At 47.3% G+C, this 20803-nt stretch overlaps 7 protein-coding genes across 7 annotated transcripts; 4 read left to right on the top strand and 3 right to left on the bottom strand.

Moving 5' to 3' along the window:
- Positions 1–1858: 1858 nt before the first annotated feature.
- Positions 1859–2755, top strand: AO090206000046 (oxidoreductase-like domain-containing protein; the record flags this gene model as incomplete). The annotated part of the gene is made up of 1 exon (XM_001826499.3): positions 1859–2755. The coding sequence occupies one exon, from the start codon at positions 1859–1861 to the stop codon at positions 2753–2755; it is 897 nt and encodes a 298-aa protein (XP_001826551.3).
- Positions 2756–4205: 1450 nt separating this feature from the next.
- Positions 4206–6755, top strand: AO090206000045 (uncharacterized protein; the record flags this gene model as incomplete). The annotated part of the gene is made up of 6 exons (XM_023233204.1): positions 4206–4380; positions 4462–4540; positions 4571–4817; positions 4853–4865; positions 4925–5570; positions 5618–6755. The coding sequence occupies 6 exons, from the start codon at positions 4206–4208 to the stop codon at positions 6753–6755; spliced, it is 2298 nt and encodes a 765-aa protein (XP_023093732.1).
- A 533-nt stretch (positions 6756–7288) lies between these two features.
- Positions 7289–8118, top strand: AO090206000044 (DUF3245 domain-containing protein; the record flags this gene model as incomplete). Its single annotated transcript, XM_001826497.1, has 2 exons — positions 7289–7470; positions 7608–8118. 2 exons carry the CDS (start codon positions 7289–7291, stop codon positions 8116–8118), a joined length of 693 nt encoding a protein of 230 aa, XP_001826549.1.
- Positions 8119–8836: 718 nt separating this feature from the next.
- AO090206000043 (uncharacterized protein) lies at positions 8837–9956 on the bottom strand (the record flags this gene model as incomplete). Its single annotated transcript, XM_023233203.1, has 2 exons — positions 8837–9651; positions 9719–9956. The coding sequence occupies 2 exons, from the start codon at positions 9954–9956 to the stop codon at positions 8837–8839; spliced, it is 1053 nt and encodes a 350-aa protein (XP_023093731.1).
- A 169-nt stretch (positions 9957–10125) lies between these two features.
- Positions 10126–10948, bottom strand: AO090206000042 (heat shock factor family protein; the record flags this gene model as incomplete). The annotated part of the gene is made up of 3 exons (XM_023233202.1): positions 10126–10339; positions 10397–10495; positions 10590–10948. The coding sequence occupies 3 exons, from the start codon at positions 10946–10948 to the stop codon at positions 10126–10128; spliced, it is 672 nt and encodes a 223-aa protein (XP_023093730.1).
- A 1111-nt stretch (positions 10949–12059) lies between these two features.
- Positions 12060–12825, top strand: AO090206000041 (F-box domain protein; the record flags this gene model as incomplete). Its single annotated transcript, XM_001826494.3, has 3 exons — positions 12060–12130; positions 12216–12381; positions 12442–12825. The coding sequence occupies 3 exons, from the start codon at positions 12060–12062 to the stop codon at positions 12823–12825; spliced, it is 621 nt and encodes a 206-aa protein (XP_001826546.3).
- A 1497-nt stretch (positions 12826–14322) lies between these two features.
- AO090206000040 (succinate--CoA ligase (GDP-forming) subunit beta) lies at positions 14323–16131 on the bottom strand (the record flags this gene model as incomplete). The annotated part of the gene is made up of 7 exons (XM_023233201.1): positions 14323–14457; positions 14557–14947; positions 15006–15551; positions 15620–15719; positions 15777–15849; positions 15920–16003; positions 16078–16131. The coding sequence occupies 7 exons, from the start codon at positions 16129–16131 to the stop codon at positions 14323–14325; spliced, it is 1383 nt and encodes a 460-aa protein (XP_023093729.1).
- Positions 16132–20803: the final 4672 nt, after the last annotated feature.

Raw genomic sequence — 20803 nt, 5'->3', positions numbered from 1 at the left:
CGATTGTTAGTTCGCATGAAAAGTAGGCTCGAACAGACTCTCCATCTCCGGACTCGAATAGCATCGATGTACGCTCAAGGTGTGGTAGTATTTTGCGTAGACTCATATTCGAGAGAGAGAGCATATCGGGGTTTTGGAAGTCATCTAGCTTATCAGTAATCCTGGTTGTCCCACGACTTCTGATCAGTCCTGGATATTGGAATTCTAGCCGCGACCATAATTTGGCACGTGATATTGAGGCTTCCCAATACCGGTTTATGCCCCAGCATAGACCCGATAAATCCAACTTCAAGAGGGGGTTCGCTAGCCTTGATTCAATCCACTGGCGCAAATATACTGGTAGTTTGTTTTCAATGGCCATTGGTACCGATATAGACAGTACAGACTGTGTTTCTGGATCCGTTTCGTAGTTGATGGATAAGTGAAATTGTCTAGAAGGAAAGGGCCACGGTGCAGACAGTTCCAGGGTATGTGTTTCCAAATGTATGTCTGAGTCCGAACCGCAGTAAGTATTTGAATATGCTTTGAGTTTCAATGGGGCGAATATTGTTAGATATGGTTCAGCATGAGAAAGTTTATCAAGAGCAAAAGGATTCAGCGGAGGATGCTCTTCTGAGGTTATTGGAGAACACTTCGTAGAAAACGGAAGCAACATCGAAATGAAAGAAGACATGGAAATATCATATGGGCCCAGCTTTGCAGTTTTTCCCTTGATGGGATCCTCACACAATATTGACCTGTTCACTAGTCAGGTCAATTTTCAAATAAATGGACATAATATACTTACACAAGTTTGCCCATGTCTAGATCTGAGTCGTCAGCATTGTATCTTGAGCCCTTCGACCAATTCTCCAATTCAAGGATGTCATCGCTAAGTTGTTTTATCTCGGTGGCAAGTTGCGTTGTCAATCGCCGTTTTTCCAAAACAGGCTCTGGAAATAGTACTTGTGCCATATTTGAGTTGGACTCAAGTAGATCTTCGTCGCCTTCTCCATAATGAACGTTCCGAAGTTTAGAGGGGCTCTGTTCTAGATGGTCAGTAGTTCGTCGTTTCCCCAGGCTACCATGCTGCATAGTCGGACTGCTGCTCAGTAGCCCTTTTGGCCGTGCGGGGGGTCTTTCTAGGCCTAATTGTGTTGGGGTTGGGGGTAGATCAGGTTCTTCAAGCCCTTCATGCAAGTCTGTATGTGAATTGGCTTCACCCGTCGCATTGCTCAATTCAGATGCTAATTGGTCGTCCGGACTATCGGGTGGTCCACGATCCAATTTATTCCCCCGTGTCACTATTGGAGACTTGAATGACAGGTCTGAAGGAAGAATTCTCCTCGAGACTCGCCTCGGAGGGGCTGCGAACGCTTGAAGACCACTTAGTCGTCTACTTGGTGAGATTTTGTCCAGCCTTAGGCCTGCATCTGAAACCAGCGAGGGCCGAAGAGCTTTTCTATCGCGTAACCCAAAAGCTCTCGTTTCAGCTTGGTCTATAGGTCTTTGTGAGCTCCTCTTCGATGAGCTGCTAGTTTCGCGCAGCGGACTTTCCGATTGCGATCGCGCTAAGCTTTCTCTGGTTGGTTCTTGAGGTGGTGCGCGATCAGGTGGGCGCTGTGCATGAGGTTGCGGGTTCATCGGCGACGTGTTAGGAACAGCGCGCTATACTTGTTTCGCACCGTCTGGTATGTTGATAGATGTCCGAAAAACGTATATATATCCTATATGTCAGTACCGATCCTTCATGACTACCTTGGCGGTTCCGTCTTTGTCAAGAAGTGATACTGGAGAACGACGCGATCTGCAGACCTTACGATAAGCATACATCGCATTCTGCGAGACGAAATGTTTGCATTGTTTGCAGAATGATATAATGTCTGCCTCGGAAGTCAAAGAACACTTTCTCCCACAGTGTTCTTCCCAGCAACCTTCCGACACTACTGAGTTTCTCTTCATGGGTAAAGGGCGATCGGTGTTCAAAATGGCCCCCTGCTTGTCGGGCATGGGTCATGTTCTACCTATAAATCAGGCGCGCTCTCTCCCTGCGTCAGCATTGTCTATCGGACGATATGCACAGTTTCCCTCGACCCGACGGACTGCTAGCCATGCGCATACCAAGTCCCAGGATACGACAGCATACTTGAACAATTCAGAAACCCCTCAAGCACATCCATTATCGGGGTATTATCATGACATTCTCTCATCTCGCTCTCCTTACAGTCGTCAAGCAAGTTCCTCGCGTCCTATTTCTGAAGAACCGGATGATGAGCCGTCAATATCTTCGAAAATCGAGCCTCAGTCGCCGCAGGACAAGATGTCTATTGTGTTCGGCACTCGCCTTGCTGGCCCCGGTCGCTCTTCACGGTATAATCCCGGTGCGACGCCATCAGAGTCTACATGGAAAACTATAAATGGGGTTGCGATACCGCCTAGGCCAGAGGAACCTGACAATTGCTGCATGAGTGGCTGTGTACATTGTGTCTGGGATGATTTTCGTGATGAAATGGAAGATTGGGCGGCGAGGGTCGCGCAGGCTAAGGCCAAAGGCACTTCGGAAGGGCCGACTGGGGATTTGCTCCACACTCCAAGGGCCGAGGTTGCTTCTGCGAGCACTAGCATGGATGACGATGGAGGCGGAAGTGAGACAAAGTGGACTATTCCCGATCAGGCAGACGATCTGTTTGCCAGCATCCCGGTTGGGATTCGAGAGTTTATGAAGACGGAGAAAAAATTGAAACAAAAACACCAGCAACATGGAGAAGGATCATGAGGATTGGTTTATATTCTTTTATTTCTCTTTGTGTTCTTTTTTGTTTTGATTTTGATCCCCAGCACATACCTTATATTGCTCGGGCTGGGGGTCGCTTCTTTCATACCTGATGAGACCAATATATATTGAGGGAAAGGATAGACCTAGATGTACATACACACGCAATGACGCTACGAGCTCGCTAATACTAGAATCGGCCTGATTCAATCTATTATTTGCATATATGCGCTTTGAATATGCAGATAGAAGAGCGGGAACCCGCAGGATATTCGAGATTGTAGTAGGTAAAGTAGTAATTGAATGAATTTATGCCACGCCATGGCCAATCAGATTGATGATACTCACATTTTTAAAAATAACCTACTATTTCACCCTTTACCTCGTGTGTTCTTTTCTTTCCTTTTTCCCCACTCCCTCGAAAGGGATACTCTATCAAACACCACATAGACCAAGAAAATGACTATATACACCATTTTCATCTCATGATTAGATCTCCTCCATGCGGCGATCAATGCGTAGTAGTACCGCACCTTCACCCGACGTGCGGCAATGCAAAGCTATCCGGTACATTATTATCAACCTTCTACCTTTTATCATACATGCGTCACATAGTCAATGCTAACTACCACCTTGTCATAGAGCATCAGGCATTTTTTCTGTATCAAAGATGGCCCTCCACACATACGTCTCGCTCTTCTAAACGTGACGCGACCTTCCCAACATCGCAACATCGCAACTGGTCGCTACACCGCAGTGTTACCTAGCATTCAAACTAGAAACCTGGCCACGGAAGTATGTAGGTCACTCTTGGAGCCGAGACGCCCGTTACTTCGCAGTGCTCTAGTTCCCTACTGTATGACTAGGACGAGATCAACCGCAGCGTGTGCCTTTGAAGGAGAAGCTACAATAGCATCCTTGGAGCGCTCCATCGCACCATCCCGAAGCCAGGAAAAGGGCTCTGTAGCTGAGAATGGGTCAGCGTGCGACGACAGTGGTTTGTCTTCAAGAGCACCCGACGTCAATATATCTAGTGCCGTAGACGAATCACAATGTTAACGATGCTCTTCCTGGAGAGGAAGACTATAATGGTTTTGGACAGGTACTCTTGCGGTCTCCCAAGCCTGTCCTACACTCTGAATTTGTTCAGAAAGGGTTAATACGGCTCATTTCTCGATTTGTTAGCCGTGACAAAGGCAAGTTTGATTGCGCTGTAGATTGTGCCCTTCAGCATACATCTACAACTATAACCACGTCCGGAACAGGAAGCTCGAAGGTAGGGTATGATAAATGATAGCTCGAATTAGCTGTTTAAGCTAATGTGTGTCAGTCTTCAGCAGAATTACAGGCCTTGTTGGCCTTGATCTCAAGACTCCATACAAGTGGCTCATTGCAAGAGCTCAACGAATTAAGAAAAGAATTGCAACATATGAAGTTACATATAGACGAAGACATGTTTATTGTCATGCTTAGGGCCTTGAAGGATTTAAAACGTGCCCCCTCCTTTTCCACTGCAAAATGCAGTGGAGGGCCAACGGAGATTTCTATTTCTACTGACCAGGAGGCTTACCATGAGCTGAACAAAGTCGATAGCTCATTGGGCTTGCCTGTTGGTAGGCCGTGGAAACGTCATGGAAGGTTACCGATCAACAGAAGAAAGGATGACATACTTGACCTTATTTAAAAGAACACATATTCTCTCATTGTAGCAGATACTGGCTCCGGAAAGTCAACACAAGTGCCCCAGATGCTGCTCGACGATGCTATGGTCAAGGGCTCTGGAAGTCTGTGCAAAATACTTTGCGTCTAACTTTGCAGAATAGCAGCGACTTCACTAGCTAAGCGGGTTGCGAAAGAAAGAAGGGAATCACTTGGATACTCCATAGGGTATCAAATTAGATTCGATTCTCGGCGTCCCACAAGGTTGGACTCAATCACGTATTGCATCCTCACTATGCTACATTCCAAGTCCTACCTGGTGTCTTTCTCCCACATCATACTCGATGAAGTTCACGAACGAGCCCTTGACCTCGACTTACTCATGCTTTTTCTAAGAAACTTGTCGGTCAACGTCGTGGCCTAGGATTACATGCACCTAAGGTTATTGTGATGAGTGCAACACTTGACCTCGACCTCTTCGCTTCATACTTCAAAATGCCGTCGACGACGGAGGTCGCTTGCCTGCTCCACATCTCCGTATTCCCGGCCGCGCTTTCCCTGTTGGCAAACATTACCTAGATGAGGTCATCGAATCTTTATCTAGGTTCTACTCCCCGCGAGCGCTATCATTATTGATCGATGAGCCCCAGACAGCAAAGTATTTTAGAAGATATAACCTTCTGCCAGTGACAGACCGCCTGAATTTTGGTGAACAAGGGATCGATGGGGGCCAGCATTCGCATGATCCGAGCTTACCACAATCTTCTCCATCCATGCTTCGAGAAGAAGATCCTTTGATACCACTAGGCCTCATATGCGCCGTTATCTGTCATGTCTTGTCTAGTACCGAGGGTGGCTCTATCCTGGTCTTCCTCCCCGGCTTACGTCACATCATGGCCGTTGAAAGTGCCGTCCGAAAATATGGAAAGATGCTAGGCTGTGACTTCTCTGACTGTAGTCGTTACAAGATTTTGCAGCTCCATTCGAACCTTCCCGATGGTCAGAAAGAGCTTTTTAGTCCAGTTTCGCGAGCTTGTCGCCGAGTTATCTTGTCTACTGATGTGGCCGAAACCTCGATAACTATTTCAGATGTGAAGGTTGTCATTGATCCAGGAAAGGTAAATCAAAGAATTTACGTGCCACACTCAAGGACAACCCGGTTTGCATGTTGTTGGATTAGTCAATCCAGTGCTACTCAGCGTGCAGGCAGGGCTGGCAGAGTCCAGCAGGAGAGTACTTTGCTCTTTTTACGAGGGATATGCACAAGTCTTTCCGCATCACCAGATTTCCAGGAATGATGCGGGAGGACTTGCAACAGGCTACTTTGCAAGTGAAGCGGACAGTATCGTCTGCCTCCATCCAGGACACCTTACGAGATTCCATTGAACCTCCGGACGCGGCCAAGGTGGACTTGGCAATTAGTAACCTACAACTTTTGAGAGCACTGGATGAGAAAGAGAGACTTACCCCCCTCGGAGTCCTTCTCTCAGAGCTGCCACTTGACCCTTGCCGCGCTAAGCTGATTCTGTTGGGGGTTATATTTCGCTGCCTCGATACGCTTCTCATTATTGGGGTAATCGGGGGCGACCAATCTTTGTTCTACTCATCGCCGGTCCAGGAGACACGTAATGATGTGCACAGGACTCGTGTAGAATTTTCACGAAACACCTGGAGCGACCACCTCAGCGCGGCCAACGCATTCAAGGCGACCCGTGAGGTTTGGTATCGAAAGGGTCGTGCAGCCGCATTTGGGTTCGCAGTATCGAACCATATACACTTCGATCGCGTCTATGAAGTGCTACAGGCGGCCCGTCATACGCTTGAGTTCCTAGCTAAGAGAAAGATTATCTCCTGCCATGAGCACCTGGATGAGCGCTTCCAGTTTGGAGGTGCCAGTTTGAATACCAATTCATGGCGTACCCCACTCATCAAAGCTCTGCTATTTCATGTCATGTATCCCAACCTTGCAGCCCCTTCGTCAGCTTCGCGCAGGCGTTACTATACTGAGACAAATGATATGACACACATGTCACCCTCTTCTGTCAATTCCACGGAGCGACCAAGGAGTCTGTTCATCTTTAATTCGACGACCAAGCCTTCTTCGGGGGACACGTATGTTCTAAAGCAAACTTCACATGTCACGCCGCTCGCCGCTTGCCTCCTGGGAGGGCGACTCCATGGAAGTGGCCGCAGAATATGCATGGACTCTTGGCTGGGCTTCCTAGTCCAGGCCAATGAGGGGTCGGGAGGCGATCGTGCAGCCAGATTATTGATTGAACTTCGAAAGACACTACAAATAGTACGCCAGCCATTATATCCCGCGTGTATCGTTTGGGAACATTAACTAACACCCGATCACTAGGCATTCGATGCAGCTTTCCATTCCTTAGGCCAACTAGAAAACCACCAGCCCACTAAAGAGCCTAAGTCTACCAGATCACACGACCTACTCTTCGATATGATATCTGAGATCATGATAGATATCCTTGTCAGGGACATTGATCCCGTGTACTCCAAGCGCGTCAAGACAGCGACACAGTGGGCATAATGTCAGTCACGATAATTGTCACGAGTTGTTTGGGCTCGTTTTCATGATTAAGGTCAGTGTTATTATATTGATAGTCTAAATACCATAATAAAACGTATATATACAAGGACTAGAGTACTAGTAGCCTACCGAGTTGACCGGTACAGGTAGAGCTTGCAATTGTATATACAAGTAGACCCATGTGAAGTACTGAGTAAGCGGTGAGCGTTATGCCGCGTCCTTCCGCCTCGCTATCGCAAAGAAAAAGGTGAGTGTAGAGTTAGATAGGACAAAACCAGGAAACACCAAAAAGAAAAGAAGAGCAAGGACGAGGCGGGATAATCGACATCATGTCTTTATCCAAGACGGAAACAGATGTTATACTAAACAAAGCCAATGTTGCTTTAGCACGCAGTCAGCGACTCGTCGCCTCATGGTTACCCCCGAAGACTCAGGAGGAACAAGCCAATACAAAGTCTGAAGAGGCGTTACAGCAAGAAGAGGATGAGGTTTTCACAGCTGTGCCAGAAACGTAGGTCTTACTCTATGCTATGCTATGGGAAATAACCTACCTCTCTTTCCCCCTTCTTATTCATTTTAATCTTATTTATTCCCCCTCCCCTTTCCCTATGCGATTCATGACTAGCACTGATTGGATGATGGCTACAGTTTAGGTGTTGGGGCACCCCTTCCCTCCAGGGCAGCCGATGGAAGTTGGAATCGCACGGAACTTGACTCCAACGATAAACTGCGGAGACAGCTTCTTGGGAAGAATTACAAGAAAATCATGTCGGAGAGGAGTGCAGCGGCGGGTCGACAGCCGAGCAACATGAAAAGCTTATCAGGTGCCAGCTCTGCTACGAATCAGTCCCAGACTACGGCGGGCAGAGCTGGTGACGATGATGACGAGGACGAAGGACGAACGGCCTCAGTCGGAAAGAAGGGCCCGACTAAGAAAAGAAAAGCGGAGTCTATTCCGAGGTCTCTTGACTATATCGTAACTGACAACGACGATCGTGGGGATCGGGTTGATGGCGGTGGAGATGGTGAGGTTGAGACATTGGTGAAGCAAGGAGAGTCTTTATCACAACAGCCATCTCGACTGCGAGGGAGGAGGAAAGCTACAAGCTTCTTAGACGAGATTCTTGCTGAGCGGTCAAGGAAGAGGAAGAAGAAATAGATTCGTCCCCTGCTCAGGCTCTCATGGCCGAGGATTGGATTTTCAATATACCCCTATATCTGCTTGAGATACTTTGACGATACATATACATTATACAACGATAGAATTATATACACGACTTGTAACCTCACATAACCGCTTATCTCCCTGATCTGGAAGGACCGGCCCCACGGTTAGATCTACGTATACACTCGAATATAAGCACCTAGATATCAACATGCATTCTCGGTTCTAAAGAATACCCAAGAACTTTTTGGCCCTACCAACTCGAGGGTGTGTGATATACGGCAAATGAAGCCTGGGATGCTGGCGTCAGCAACGCAGCCATAGTATGTCACATGCTAACATCCACCTTTGATGTTACACAGATATCTATGCTGGCAGAAGAGTAACAAGCGCCACCCTAAGTTTGAGTAAGAACGATTGGGGCATCCGTAGTCCCAATGAAGTAAGATCGCCAAAGGATTGTGTGATTGTCGATCCACCAAGTTTTAGACAATTAGAAGAATCCAGATGTACGACGAAACTCCCAGCATATGCAGCACTGAAAGTTTAGCTTTGCGCTTCTCTCTTTGATTCCAGAATGCACGCCACATGGGAAGGTCGAATCTGAACGAGTAGTTGATCCTTGATGTTATTTCCGTCGAAGGCCAAAGACCGTGACACACGCATCGTTCAGCGTGAAGAGCACAGCTCAAGAAGGTACACCAATGTTTATTTACTCCAGACGCTTTCGTTTTCGATCCTCGAGTGTGGCATGCTGTTCCTCGTCGGGTCTTTCGGCGGTATCAGCTGGATTTAGCAAGGAATGTACATTGCTAGCCATACTTGACCGTCTTGTTGCAGGCAAAGAGGTGTCATGCCGAGGGAATCTCGGACCCAATGTCCAACTACTATCGGCGGTAGGTCCTGAGTTTGTTTGGTCGGGATTCAGAGGAGGGGTAGCGTGACGCGAGGTATCCTGCAGGCGTCGTGGTGCTCCCATCTCATATTGGGCCAGAACTTCTCGAACCTGCTGGTCACTTGAAGTCGGGGTTCGATGCGGTGACGGAGACCAGGGGGCTGTTGCTGTACCAGGCTGATGAGCAGACTGGAATGGGGACACGCCAGGCGGGGGCCAGCCATGCTGCCGAATGTCTGCAGATGTATGTCGGCGAGCCAAGTTGGGACCCGGCGGGGAGGAGACGGATGAAAGGGGATGCGGCACCGGCTGCTGTGGGGGAATGACTGTCGGGACTTGCGGGCGGCTATAAGTTGGGGAAGAATTTGCCGCGCCAATTGAGCCATATCTACGAGGCGATACAGCTAGATGTGAAGGAACAGGTGGTCGTATCATATTAGGTCTAGTCGCATCCATCACCGAAGGCCGACGACTGTCTTCCTGTGGCATTTGACGCGGAGATAGAGGTGGACCTGGATCAATCGATACAGTTGGGACGTAGGGCTGTCGAATTGATAGATACGGATCAGGGGGATGCTCGAGGGCTCGCACACTGTCGAGGTGTTTCTCCAGTTCTGCCTGCATGCTGGATACTAGAGATTGTTAAAGACCATTTGAAGTCCCGGTAATTGTTTATGTGTATGTTGTATTACTACTCACCATCTCTGTACAGGAGACCTTCACGATCCGGAATCATACCTTGCAAAAAGCGCGATATTGAATGTGTCCACTGGGTTGCGTAAATAATCAATGATAAATTCAATTCAAAGGTACGGAGTGAAGGCATAGATGGCGTTAGACTTACATGATAGCACCTGCTCAGGCTCTCCGCCATGGCTAGGCATCTTGCATTGAGTGCCGCATTGCCTTCCTCCGCGCGACTCAAGCGGTTGTGCATGTCGTACAACGTATGCTCCAGATTCATCAAGCGAGCTTCAGTGGCATCAGGGACTGGTTCAGCCGGTGTGCCAGGCTGGGAGGCAGCGGCTTTGTGGCCCGGAAACGAGTCGCGATGGATCAACGCATGCCGAGAGGCTCGCCTTTTGATCTCCCGTAATCCAATCAGATCACCACGTTTGAAATTGCCATTCCCGTGCTTGAACTCCCAAAGTGCCGAGTCTGGCGATCCAGTGTGGAACACATCGCTCACTAAGGCGCTCCATATGAGCAACAGACAAGGGACGAAACTCATTAACCAAACGGGTAGACATACCTTTATGAAAGCCGTACATGTTCAATTGCCTTACGAACGACGAAATATTGGTATGTTTGAAGTATTGGCTAGTAGTAATTAGCTATAGGTGATCAAGTGTAGGGGGACACGAGCGAAGAACGAACGCAAGGACTTTAGAGAATTCGGGAGTAGGGGACATGACGAAGCTGTCGTTAGTCTGGGACCATGAAATTAGATGTTGGATACTTGGGTCCTCTAGCATACTGTCGGGTACTATCAGCACAAGCTCACTTGAGAGCATTTCTAGTAATGTATTTGAGGCAAGCAAACAAAGTCACAATTTGCGAGAAGACGTACTTATACAGCTTGTGAATAAAGGCAGTTTGCACGACCTTGGGCTGCTGGGCTGCAGCTGCAGCCCCAATGGCCTGGCTGGGCGCTACATGATTGTGCACATGTGCAGGTTCAGTAGAACCATTGGAAGTGGCTATAGTGCTTGCGCCCGCTCGATCATTGTCAGAATTGTTGTGGGCTGAGGGCCCAGCGCCCGTTGCCGCTGCTGAAGCAGGCGGAGTGACCTCCATAGGATCACCCATCGGTTGACCGGAAGCTGGAACGGAGGAAGAGAGGAGAGGAAGCTTTCGTGTCCTGCCTGGCACATCTGTAGCGCCAGATACTACGGTATTTCTAGACGCGGGATCGGCGAGACCGCTCATCTCGCGAGGCGGAACAGGGGGAGAGGGCTCCGGCCAAGGGCCGCAGCAGCGAGACGTAAAACAAGGTCGCGACTATTTCTGCGAAGAGTGGAATGGCGTGCCGATAGACCAGGGGCGTAAATGTTGGCCGGAGGGTAAGATTTGTCGGCTGATGATCGCTCGTGGACGACAGGTGAACGTGGGAAAGCTGATGGTTATCACGGAGTCTGGGCCAAGAAGGCGTTGATCAACACTTAGAGGGTCTCCGCTTCCCGAGTCATTGCGAGTTTGTCCTTTGATCTATTGGTGTCAATGGTGAAAAGTTTCCGTATCCCCAACACCTAATTGTCAAATGTCCTTTTTTTTTTCTCTCAAAAAAAGAAAAGAAAAGAAAAGAAAAGAAAACCCCTTCTCCGCGATTTTATTGGTTGATTTGTTTGGTTTCTTTTTCTTTTCTTCCTCTTCCCTCCTTTTTTAAGTTTCGTTTTCTGTCAACCAGAGATTAGAGGTTTGAGTTGAGCTCGCGATGGACAAAAAAAAAAGGTTGGAAAATTCGATCGTAAAGACGTGGTAGCAACTTCGCGGCAATATAGATCTGCAGGGAACAGCTCGTTGTTGAATAGCTTCTTTTTTTCTCATGGGCCGGATTTTGTCCTCGGCGGAAAATGGCCAAACGGGGGCGGGAGCTGCCGATTGATTGTCTTTGTTCCTTTCTCGAAACTGCAAATCAATACTATCAAATATATAATAATGATAATTCCAACCCTATTGTAAAAGCGGGTCAGAAGAGAGGTACCTAGGATATGGTCGAAGGTGAGTCCCAAAGAGGTAGAGTGGAAGAAAAGGAAAAGAAAAGGAAAAGGGACCTAAAGGCGATGATTGAAGGAGAAGCATGCATGGATCACGGGAAGGCCTGGAACAAAATGCACAGAGCCGCAGCTGTAGGAGCACAACAACCAACGAACCTCCAGGCTCTCAATTTGGAATGCCACATACAGTTAAGTGAACAATGGCTTATTATTATTTCTTCTGCTTGTTATACGTTCCTTCATGACATCTTTGGAGCCTCTTAAACGTGTGACCCATACCGATATATATAACCCCTAAAACGCAGTGGCCCACGACTGCTACTATGGATCCCGCAGTACTCGATATCCTCACCCGGTTCAAGGATTTAAAGTCTACCTCTGCTCGCCGAGCTTTGTATGTAAAACAAAAGAAAGGAGAAATAACGAGGATCGCTTCTTAATCGTACTCTAGTAGACATAGCTAATTATTGCCACCATAGGTACCATCTTCTCCTGGAGCAGATGCACCCTTATGAATGGCGTGAGGTGCGTGATCGCATGAACCAAGTTTCCTTTCAAAAGGACATCCTGGGCACTTTACCTACCGAGGTCGCTGTACAAATTTCCAGGCATTTAGATTTATCAGAAATCCACATTTTCCGAAGAGTATGTCTATTTTGACGTATATTTAGTAACTCATCTCCCCGGACTAACATTGTATTGTAGGTCTCCAGACGATGGAATTGTCTTCTATCCTCTAGGCTATTCCGCGATGCTGTGTGCCATCAGTATGTCGGACACAACAGCAGATCCATTGCGCTGGAATCTCCAGATGCATTTACACAATATGCCAAGCAGCGTGTTCGTCTGGAACGTGGACAACCGATCTCTAAAGTCCTTAACCGACCGTATTCTCCAATACCAAATGCGACAGGCTTAGTTGGTCTTGACTTTTCGCATGGGAACTATGGATGGATTGAAGATGCGATAGTCTATGTCCATAACCTCCACTCGAATACGACGCAGAGTTTCTGCACCGAAAACCGAGATACATTCACTGCACTACGAATTTCTGAATCTATTGTAGCAGCAATAACACTGCACGGGTAAGCATAGATCCAACCGAATTGTGCCTCATCTTTGACATATGTTGGCTGATGCTGCAGGTCCAGATTCTGTCATGTCTGGAGCATCCAAACCAACGATTCGGCGTATTTCCGGTTGCCATCGTTAAACTGGAAATACTTCGTTGTTCGCGGTGTGAATGTCGCCATGGCATTCAGTGGCATAACAGCCAGCGGACCAGACAGTATTATACACTGGCAGCTTGACTGTCGCGTTACTCATACGTTTAATACCGCGAACAAAATAGCACATTTAGACGTGGACCCTACTTCAAGGACTTTGATCACAGTTCACCTCGAGAAAACTATGGATCCTGATACTCCCATGCACATCCGCTGTTGTCCCGCCATGTATGCGCAATTGCGTGTCAATAAATATCCATTCAAGGACACTGTTGCTATTCGGTCCCCATCTTGCACCGTGGCACTAAGCTCATTTGCAGACCCAGCTTGGCATGTGGAGATAGATGACTCTTTGTCCTTAGCATTGGGAAACGCAATGGGGATCTTAACATTCAGGCGAGGTGGTTATCTAGCAGAAACGCCCGGTGATATTGCCGCTATTACTTACAATAAAGGAACTGGCAGGGTCAGTGTAAATGTTGTGTCTGCAGAAAACACGCCATTCATCCCTTTATGCATGACACTTGTTGATAGTAACATCATTTACTATGTCAAGAACGACAATGGTAGACCCGAGATCTGGATTTCCAATCCAGATGCCAGAATCGCCCTGCGCCCTGCCAGGAGGATCAATCCCCAGTTACCTAGGGAGGCGTCAAACAGGGTCTATTCGCATGGGACTAATTTCACGCTTAGAGGAGATCGTGACTTCATTTTAATGGTTGATCAGAACGGACTGAAAGTTTGGTGTTTTAACGAAAACCTAAGTCTATCAAGCGCAGTTCCATTATGAAGGAGCTGAGAACACTACAAAACCGACAAGCCTGCTAGATTGCTGCTTGGCTTTTTGTTCCCAGACACCTAATTTGTCATCGTGCCTTACAAGTAGACAAATTCTCCAAAGTTACATTACAAATGTACAGCCTTGCCTACATAATTAGCGTCAAAGATCCAGTGCTTCCCAAAAGGGTGAGAACGTCTCGAGCTAAATGAGTAATGAATACATTAACAAAGGAAAAGAAATCTGGAAATAGACGATATACAGGACCATCAATGAATGCTCTATAAAAATGCCTCCCACGACTCTCTCCTGAATACCTGATATCAGTCCTTCACAAATAGACCTCCTCATTACCCAGGTTCAGCAGCCCATCTGCTGTGCAGAAAATCCAGTTAGCATACAGACTTAATCCGCATGATCGCCGAATCATCTTTGAATGACTGCTTGCTCTCTTCGCATAATCGAGTAAGCACCTTGACTGATGATTTCCCCTCTCCCATATAAAGCAATAAAATGCAAATTCAGAGCGGAACACCTACATGTGAAGAAAATTGTAAAGTTTTTAACACGACGCAGAGCTTAGATACCAAGAGTAAACTCAACACCCACGTCGATTTCACGGGCCATCTTTACAACTTTCGAGAATTGAACAGATTTCTCAGCGGCATTCTGAAGGTCCTCAATGGAAAAGATCTTCAGACCAGACTCGTTCAGCTATGAGAAGTATTAGTCTATGTGGAAGCTACCGCAAAAAGAAGAGACAAGAAGAGGGAGGAAAGGGGGGAAAAAATAGGCTCGGGATTGCATGCATACCAGTTTATGAGCCTGCTCCATGTTGGTACCCTGCAAACGCGCAACAATAGGAGTGCGCAGTCCCATCTCGTTCACAACATTGATCAAGCCCTGAGCGATGGCGTCACAGCGAACAATACCGCCAAAGATGTTGACAAAGATGGCCGACACCTTGGGATCGCTGGTAATAAGCTCGAAAGCAGACTTGATGGCAGCAGGGGTGGCACCACCACCAACATCGAGGAAGTTGGCGGGGTTACCACCGTTAAGCTTGATGATATCCATAGTAGCCATGGCGAGACCAGCACCGTTAACTAGATCTGTAATTAGCATAGAAGAGACGAGCAACCCATTGCCGTTCTTACCCAAGCAGCCGATATCACCATCGAGTTTGATGAAGTTCAATCCGTGCCTGTCGCACTGATTAGCACACATCAAAGTTCATGCGTAGGTTATAGCAAAAAGCATACTCAGCAGCCTTGACCTCATCAGCGTCTTCTTGGGTGGTGTCTCTCCACGAGAACACTTCCTTTTGTCTGAAGTCTGCGTTGTCATCAAAGCCCAACTTGGCATCCATGGCCATAACCTGGTGGTCGGAGGTCTCTGACAGAGGGTTGATCTCGATCTGAGTAGCATCCTTCTCCATGAAGACCTTGTAAAGCTTTTGAATAGTGTCCTTAGCCTCCGTGATGCACTGCTCGGAGAAACCGAGCTCAGTAGCAATCTTGCCAGCAATCTCATCAGTAACACCGACCTTAATGTCGATGGGAGTGGTGATGATAGCTTCGGGGGTTTCCTTGGCAACGGCCTCAATGTCCATACCGCCTTGTGAGGAGGCGACAATGACGGGGCTCTGTGACTGGCGATCCATGAGAACGGCTAGGTAGAACTCACGGCGAGCGAACTTGCGCTCGCAGATATACACAGCATTACAAAGACGGCCGGCAGCACCGGTCTGCTTCGTAATGAGTTTGTGTCCGATCATTTGGCCAGCGAACATCTTGGCTTCGGTAGGTCTAGGGAGATATTCTGTGTCAGATACCAGGAATCAAACAGACACACCTAAGAACTGGGCCAAACTCACGAGTAGATAACGCGTACACCGCCCTTGAGACCATTATCAAAACTACCCTTACCGCGACCACCAGCAAGAACTTGAGCCTTGATGACCATGTCATCATTGCCTGCCACCCTGTGTCTTAGCAAACCGCGATCTATAAGGACGAAGGATTAAACCATACCAAGGGACTTGGCAACAGCTTCGGCTTCCTCCGCAGAGTAAGCGACCTCGCCCTTGGGCATTCCTACACCATACTGTGTATCCGATCGGTTAGTTCTGCGAGACGGAGGGGGGGGGAAATCCAAGGCATCCGGTTGTTCGTACCGACTTGAGGAGCTTCGCGGACAAATGTTCATGGATCGACAGGTTTCTCTGTTGCTGGCAAATGCGAGATTGAACGGAAGACTCCTGTGAGCAAGTCCAATATCAATTAATGTGCTGTTGTAGGACTCGAAAGTCTGGGCGAAACTAAGGAATCTCACCGTCGCAGCTCTAAAAGCTGCCGCGATTGGCCTGCTGCGGGCGAGCTTGAACATGGTGAAAGTGAATAAAGAGGGGAGAGGGTTCAAGAGAAGCTCGTTGAAGGGTAAGAACGGAGGAAATGACTAGTAAAGTCCTGAATAGCGGCGTTTTGCCAGGTGGTGTTAGGGGCTGATGGGGGAACAGCTTTCTTTTTCACGGCCGCACTCCTCGGGATGATACTGTCTTTTGCCTTGAGTACGGTAGGATCGGGGTCACCTGATAAGCCAACCAGCTTTGCGTCTCGGGATGACTAATCGGGTCGGGACGCGAATATCACGGAACGATGCTCGACGCTATTTCTTTGGACTCGGGTACTGTGGCATACGGGAATACACTGGCAATTGGGAGAATACTGCCAAATTCAATTAAAGGATGAGCAACACACAGCAATAGCCAATGCGTATCTGTGCACGAATGATGAGCATGCCTTTTTAATCTCATCATCATAGTCATATCTGCTACAGCAGGTCAGCATTTTTTTATTAACCGGCAAATACTTTAAACGGCTATAAGCAACAACTAAAAACAAAGTATTAGTTAGCCACATTAGTTAGCAACATGAAATCAATGTATGAGTACTATCAAGGTGGGCACAAGGTAGCTCCGTATGATATTGTTATTGTCTAGAAAAAATGTAGTCTTCGACGTGAATATGTTATTAAACAAGTGAAAAGGAAGCCGTGGCAGAAAGTAAGTGGAATATCTTTGGTTTCCTTATTTCCCGCCCATCTTTTTCAGCTTATAAAGCTTGAACATCCTCGTCATGGCGTGATGGAAAATGCCAGTCCAAGCCCAGCCTCCAGAGAGGAACCAAATCAACCAGCTCTTGTTGCCTTCCCATATCCAGCTCTTACGGCCTTTAGCCCATGGCCACAACCAGCGCAACGGTGTTATCCCATACAAGATCTGTGTGACAACACTCCTTGCATATGCGGTGTGTGACATTGCACCGTCCTGGCTGTGTATCACACGACGATTATACTCATCTTCAATGGGGGCGTAGAGTGAATTCGGCGCTAAGGTACGTTTAACACGAGCAATGCGAGATTGCACACCCCCAGTGATAATGGTCGGGACATTTACACTACCTAGGTTATTGCCAGCTAAAATGTCTAGGGGGATGAGCTGGTTACGCACCCGAAGGGAGCTAGTTTCACTCTAAGAGTATCACTGAACGAATGCAACGCGGCCTTCGAGGCATTGTACACTGATCCAAACACATAGTGGATGACCTAGACAGGATTAGCTTCATTTTCTGTTGAAGCTATATATTGCATAAGTTTACCCCTGCGACAGAGCCAATCTGTATGATAGTACCCTGGGCTTTCTTGAGTAGCGGGAGGAATGTTTGGCACATGTTGATGCCCGCAAAGAAATTCGTTTCGAAGGTTGCACGAGCCTCCGCGAGGTCTACTTCCATGGCAGGAACAGTATAATCTATGATATATGAGCCATTTCCCTCTTCTTGGACGGCGCGCAAGCAGATCTTAAACAGACGTACTTCGGCCCCTAGAGATCCGGACCAGCCCCTGTTCTCGCTATAGTTGATGTGAACTGACGCATTGTTGACCAGATAATCCAGTCCTTTCTCTCCAAGCCTTTCTCGAACCTCTGCATAGCATCACTGGACACTCCTTTTGTCATCTGCTACGAGACTCAATGTTTCGATCCCGAGGGCTGCCAAACTCTGCAGTGCTCCCGTATCTCGCGCTGTCGCAAACACACGAAGGCCTCGCTAATGAAATTCCCGCGCAAGCGCATTTCCTATCCCACCAGGGGAGCAACTGTATAATAAGTAACAAGAAGTTCAAAGGTATCGCTACTGCCAATGTGATATGTGCTGTTTACACCACAGCATTTGGTGCAGGGTCACTTGTTGTGACTTACCCTGTGATCAGGACGGAGCTCCGCTTGTCTCCGATACTTACCATAACTCCTAAGCAGTCAATTGAGGCCTGTGGAGGCAGTATAGGCAAATAAGCCTGGTTTACATGATGAAAATTTGGTCTTCCTTGCGTATCCCACGATGATCTATGGAGGCGAATGGTTTCTTCTCATTGGCTACACCGGGCCTCGGCAATCTAACCCGCTTGTGAAATTGACCTCAACCGTCCACTTTCTGGCACAGAATACTTAGTAGGTACTTCTGAACCTAGCTGGAGACAGCATGCCTTATCGTTTGTAGTACCTCCATGCGTGTACTCCTGAAGCCCCTTCAAGGCCTCTTCGGCTTCTTACTAAATATCTTCCTGCTGCTCTTTTCTCTCGGCACGGCCCACTTCTGAACAAGTACTGTGTAACTGATGCTATACGCCGTCCTTTAACAATCCATACATACATCCTTTCCGTACGGAGGGCGGGACAGGCTGGATAAATGCTAGTGATCGCTGTTCAAGCCTTCAACGAATACCTTATAGCACTAGTAGCCTCTCCTACCTGGGGCGCAAAGGAGTGTTAGACCACAATGGTATACTACTATGTTATAAATAAGGTAAAACACGAGATACATGATAGTATATATACTGCTCGTGGGTAGTATCCATGCTTCTATTACTTTGATGATCTAATGAGTATGACAGAATAAGTTGTAAGGTATTGTACACCCCATACAAAAAAACGGTCATACCAGCAATGGTATGGAGTAGAAAATCGGCCACGGAGTACAGTTTTCAAATCTTACTCCGTACTTTATGGTGATATATGGCGGAATCACTCCGTACTCCGTAGACAAATGCCTCCTATCGATGGACCATCAGGCTGTTGGTTTATATTGATTTTGAAAGAGAAATACTAGCCGCCAATGTGGCCGAGGGGTTGAGGCGATAAGCTGGGACTTTATTACTAGATCAGAGAGAATGAAACCAGAGATAAGGTGACGTGGTGATGGTAAAAGACTTTATAAAGACGTCACAACCGTGATACGAAGCAGCAAGCAGCGAGGATGAAGAATCCGAAAGGAGACGCTTTTCCTGAATAGCAACGCTTAACCCTTTTTCAGTAATTCGCTCTCCATTGGTTGGGTAGTGACCAGGGTATAGCGTACAGGCAATATGACCTTATTGCAGAACACTAAATCATCCTAAAGTCTCCGAGGCACTCAGAAAGACATTATTGTACCCTAGTAATCAAGAATGACATTTTCTTTTAAGTATATCCAAGAAAAATCAGCTGCCACCAGTCAACCTGGTCCCTTTGTGGTCTTGGCCGAAAGCGCTTGGCTTCTGAAAGAAAATCTTGCATGGACAAAGACAATGAAAAGATGAAAGTCGCTCTTAACTGCATTGCTGCCAAACGAGCTTCTGGGTGGACGTCTCTACTACCTACCAGTTCAATCTAGTGTAGAGAAACAGAAATGCTCCGGAGTAATATGACGCACTACTCTGGCCATTCAAACGCTCCCCCCAGGCTTTCGCCACAGCACATTGTATGTATCCGGTTACGGGAAGTAACCTTCAAGGTTGGTTTCCTTGTCTTTCCACATCCCTTTTCACTTGTCAGACTCTTCTGTTGACGTCCGGTTTACTTCAGATGGGAACTGATCAAAAAGCGAAAAATAAAAGATAAAAATCAAATAATATGATAACGAGAAGGATGGAGATAACACTACATTCATAGTTCCTCGATAAACGCGAGACGGTGTGAGGGGTTGAATAGCTATAGATTGGAACTAGAAATATGCTCTATGGCGGTTTTGAAAGGCACCTTAACATGGAAGTCAAGTAATTTTTAGAGCAAGCTAGAGTATCTACTACTGCATAGCTTCCTATAATACACTCATAGGTCTACTTTACGCGTCCCATTCATCTCCTATTTAGCTTTTCTACGTAGTAAGTGTACCTTTAACTGTCCAGCATTTCTCACGATGTTAGACAAACACCCATTTAAATCACAAATTGAAAATCCGTACTCGGTACCTTCTCAACTCCATACTCCATACAGAGTAGTGGATGGAGTACCCAGATGTATTTTCGGGTGCTCGGCTGCACTGTAACTCCATCCTGAAGTTGCATGATGATTGGCCATAAACAATCCCCTATCAAAGAATTGGTGCCGATACCCGAGAAAGCCAAACGGATGTGTGATACTCAAACCCCAGCGGCCACAGATTTTCTCTCTTTGCATTAGGGGAGGCAACATTCCATTGAATCCATCTGTGCTTTCCTTTTTATCTAGAGCCGCTGGGCCCAAAGATCAGCATACCTACTTGGCTACTAGTAGAACCCCGCTATTCTCACCCCATGCTCTTACACTGGTTGCAGGTATGCTCGCTACGTATTACCCGAAGTTTCAATTCCTTGTTATAGTTAACAGGTGACTACGTAAAGCCAAAGCCATCAGAGTATACTCATTATACTGTCACTTTTTTCCTTCTTACAACACGCAAGGCATGAGCGAGCAGTCATTGTCGTCGAGTTTAAATTGTACAAAACTCGCAGTTGTTGAACGGGATTGTTTGTTATTCATCTATTCCCCTCGTATGTCTCATCCTAACCTGTATGAGATTCTCTATCTCTTCGCTTGAGCTTGAGATCTCTTATTCCGTGCCCCTGAGTGATTTCTTCTCCCTCGTTATAGGGTAGAGGTCCACTGCGGTAACCTCACCTTAGTGGGAGGTGCGACGAGGCTTGCTACTTAAGTTGAGTACAGGTAAAGTGGAGGGGAAAGGAGAAAGGCCGCAGAACCTCC

The sequence above is a fragment of the Aspergillus oryzae genome, chromosome 7 (genome assembly GCF_000184455.2).
Source record: "Aspergillus oryzae RIB40 DNA, chromosome 7".
Lineage (NCBI taxonomy): Eukaryota > Fungi > Ascomycota > Eurotiomycetes > Eurotiales > Aspergillaceae > Aspergillus > Aspergillus oryzae.
This window is presented reverse-complemented; position numbering and strand designations above follow the sequence as displayed.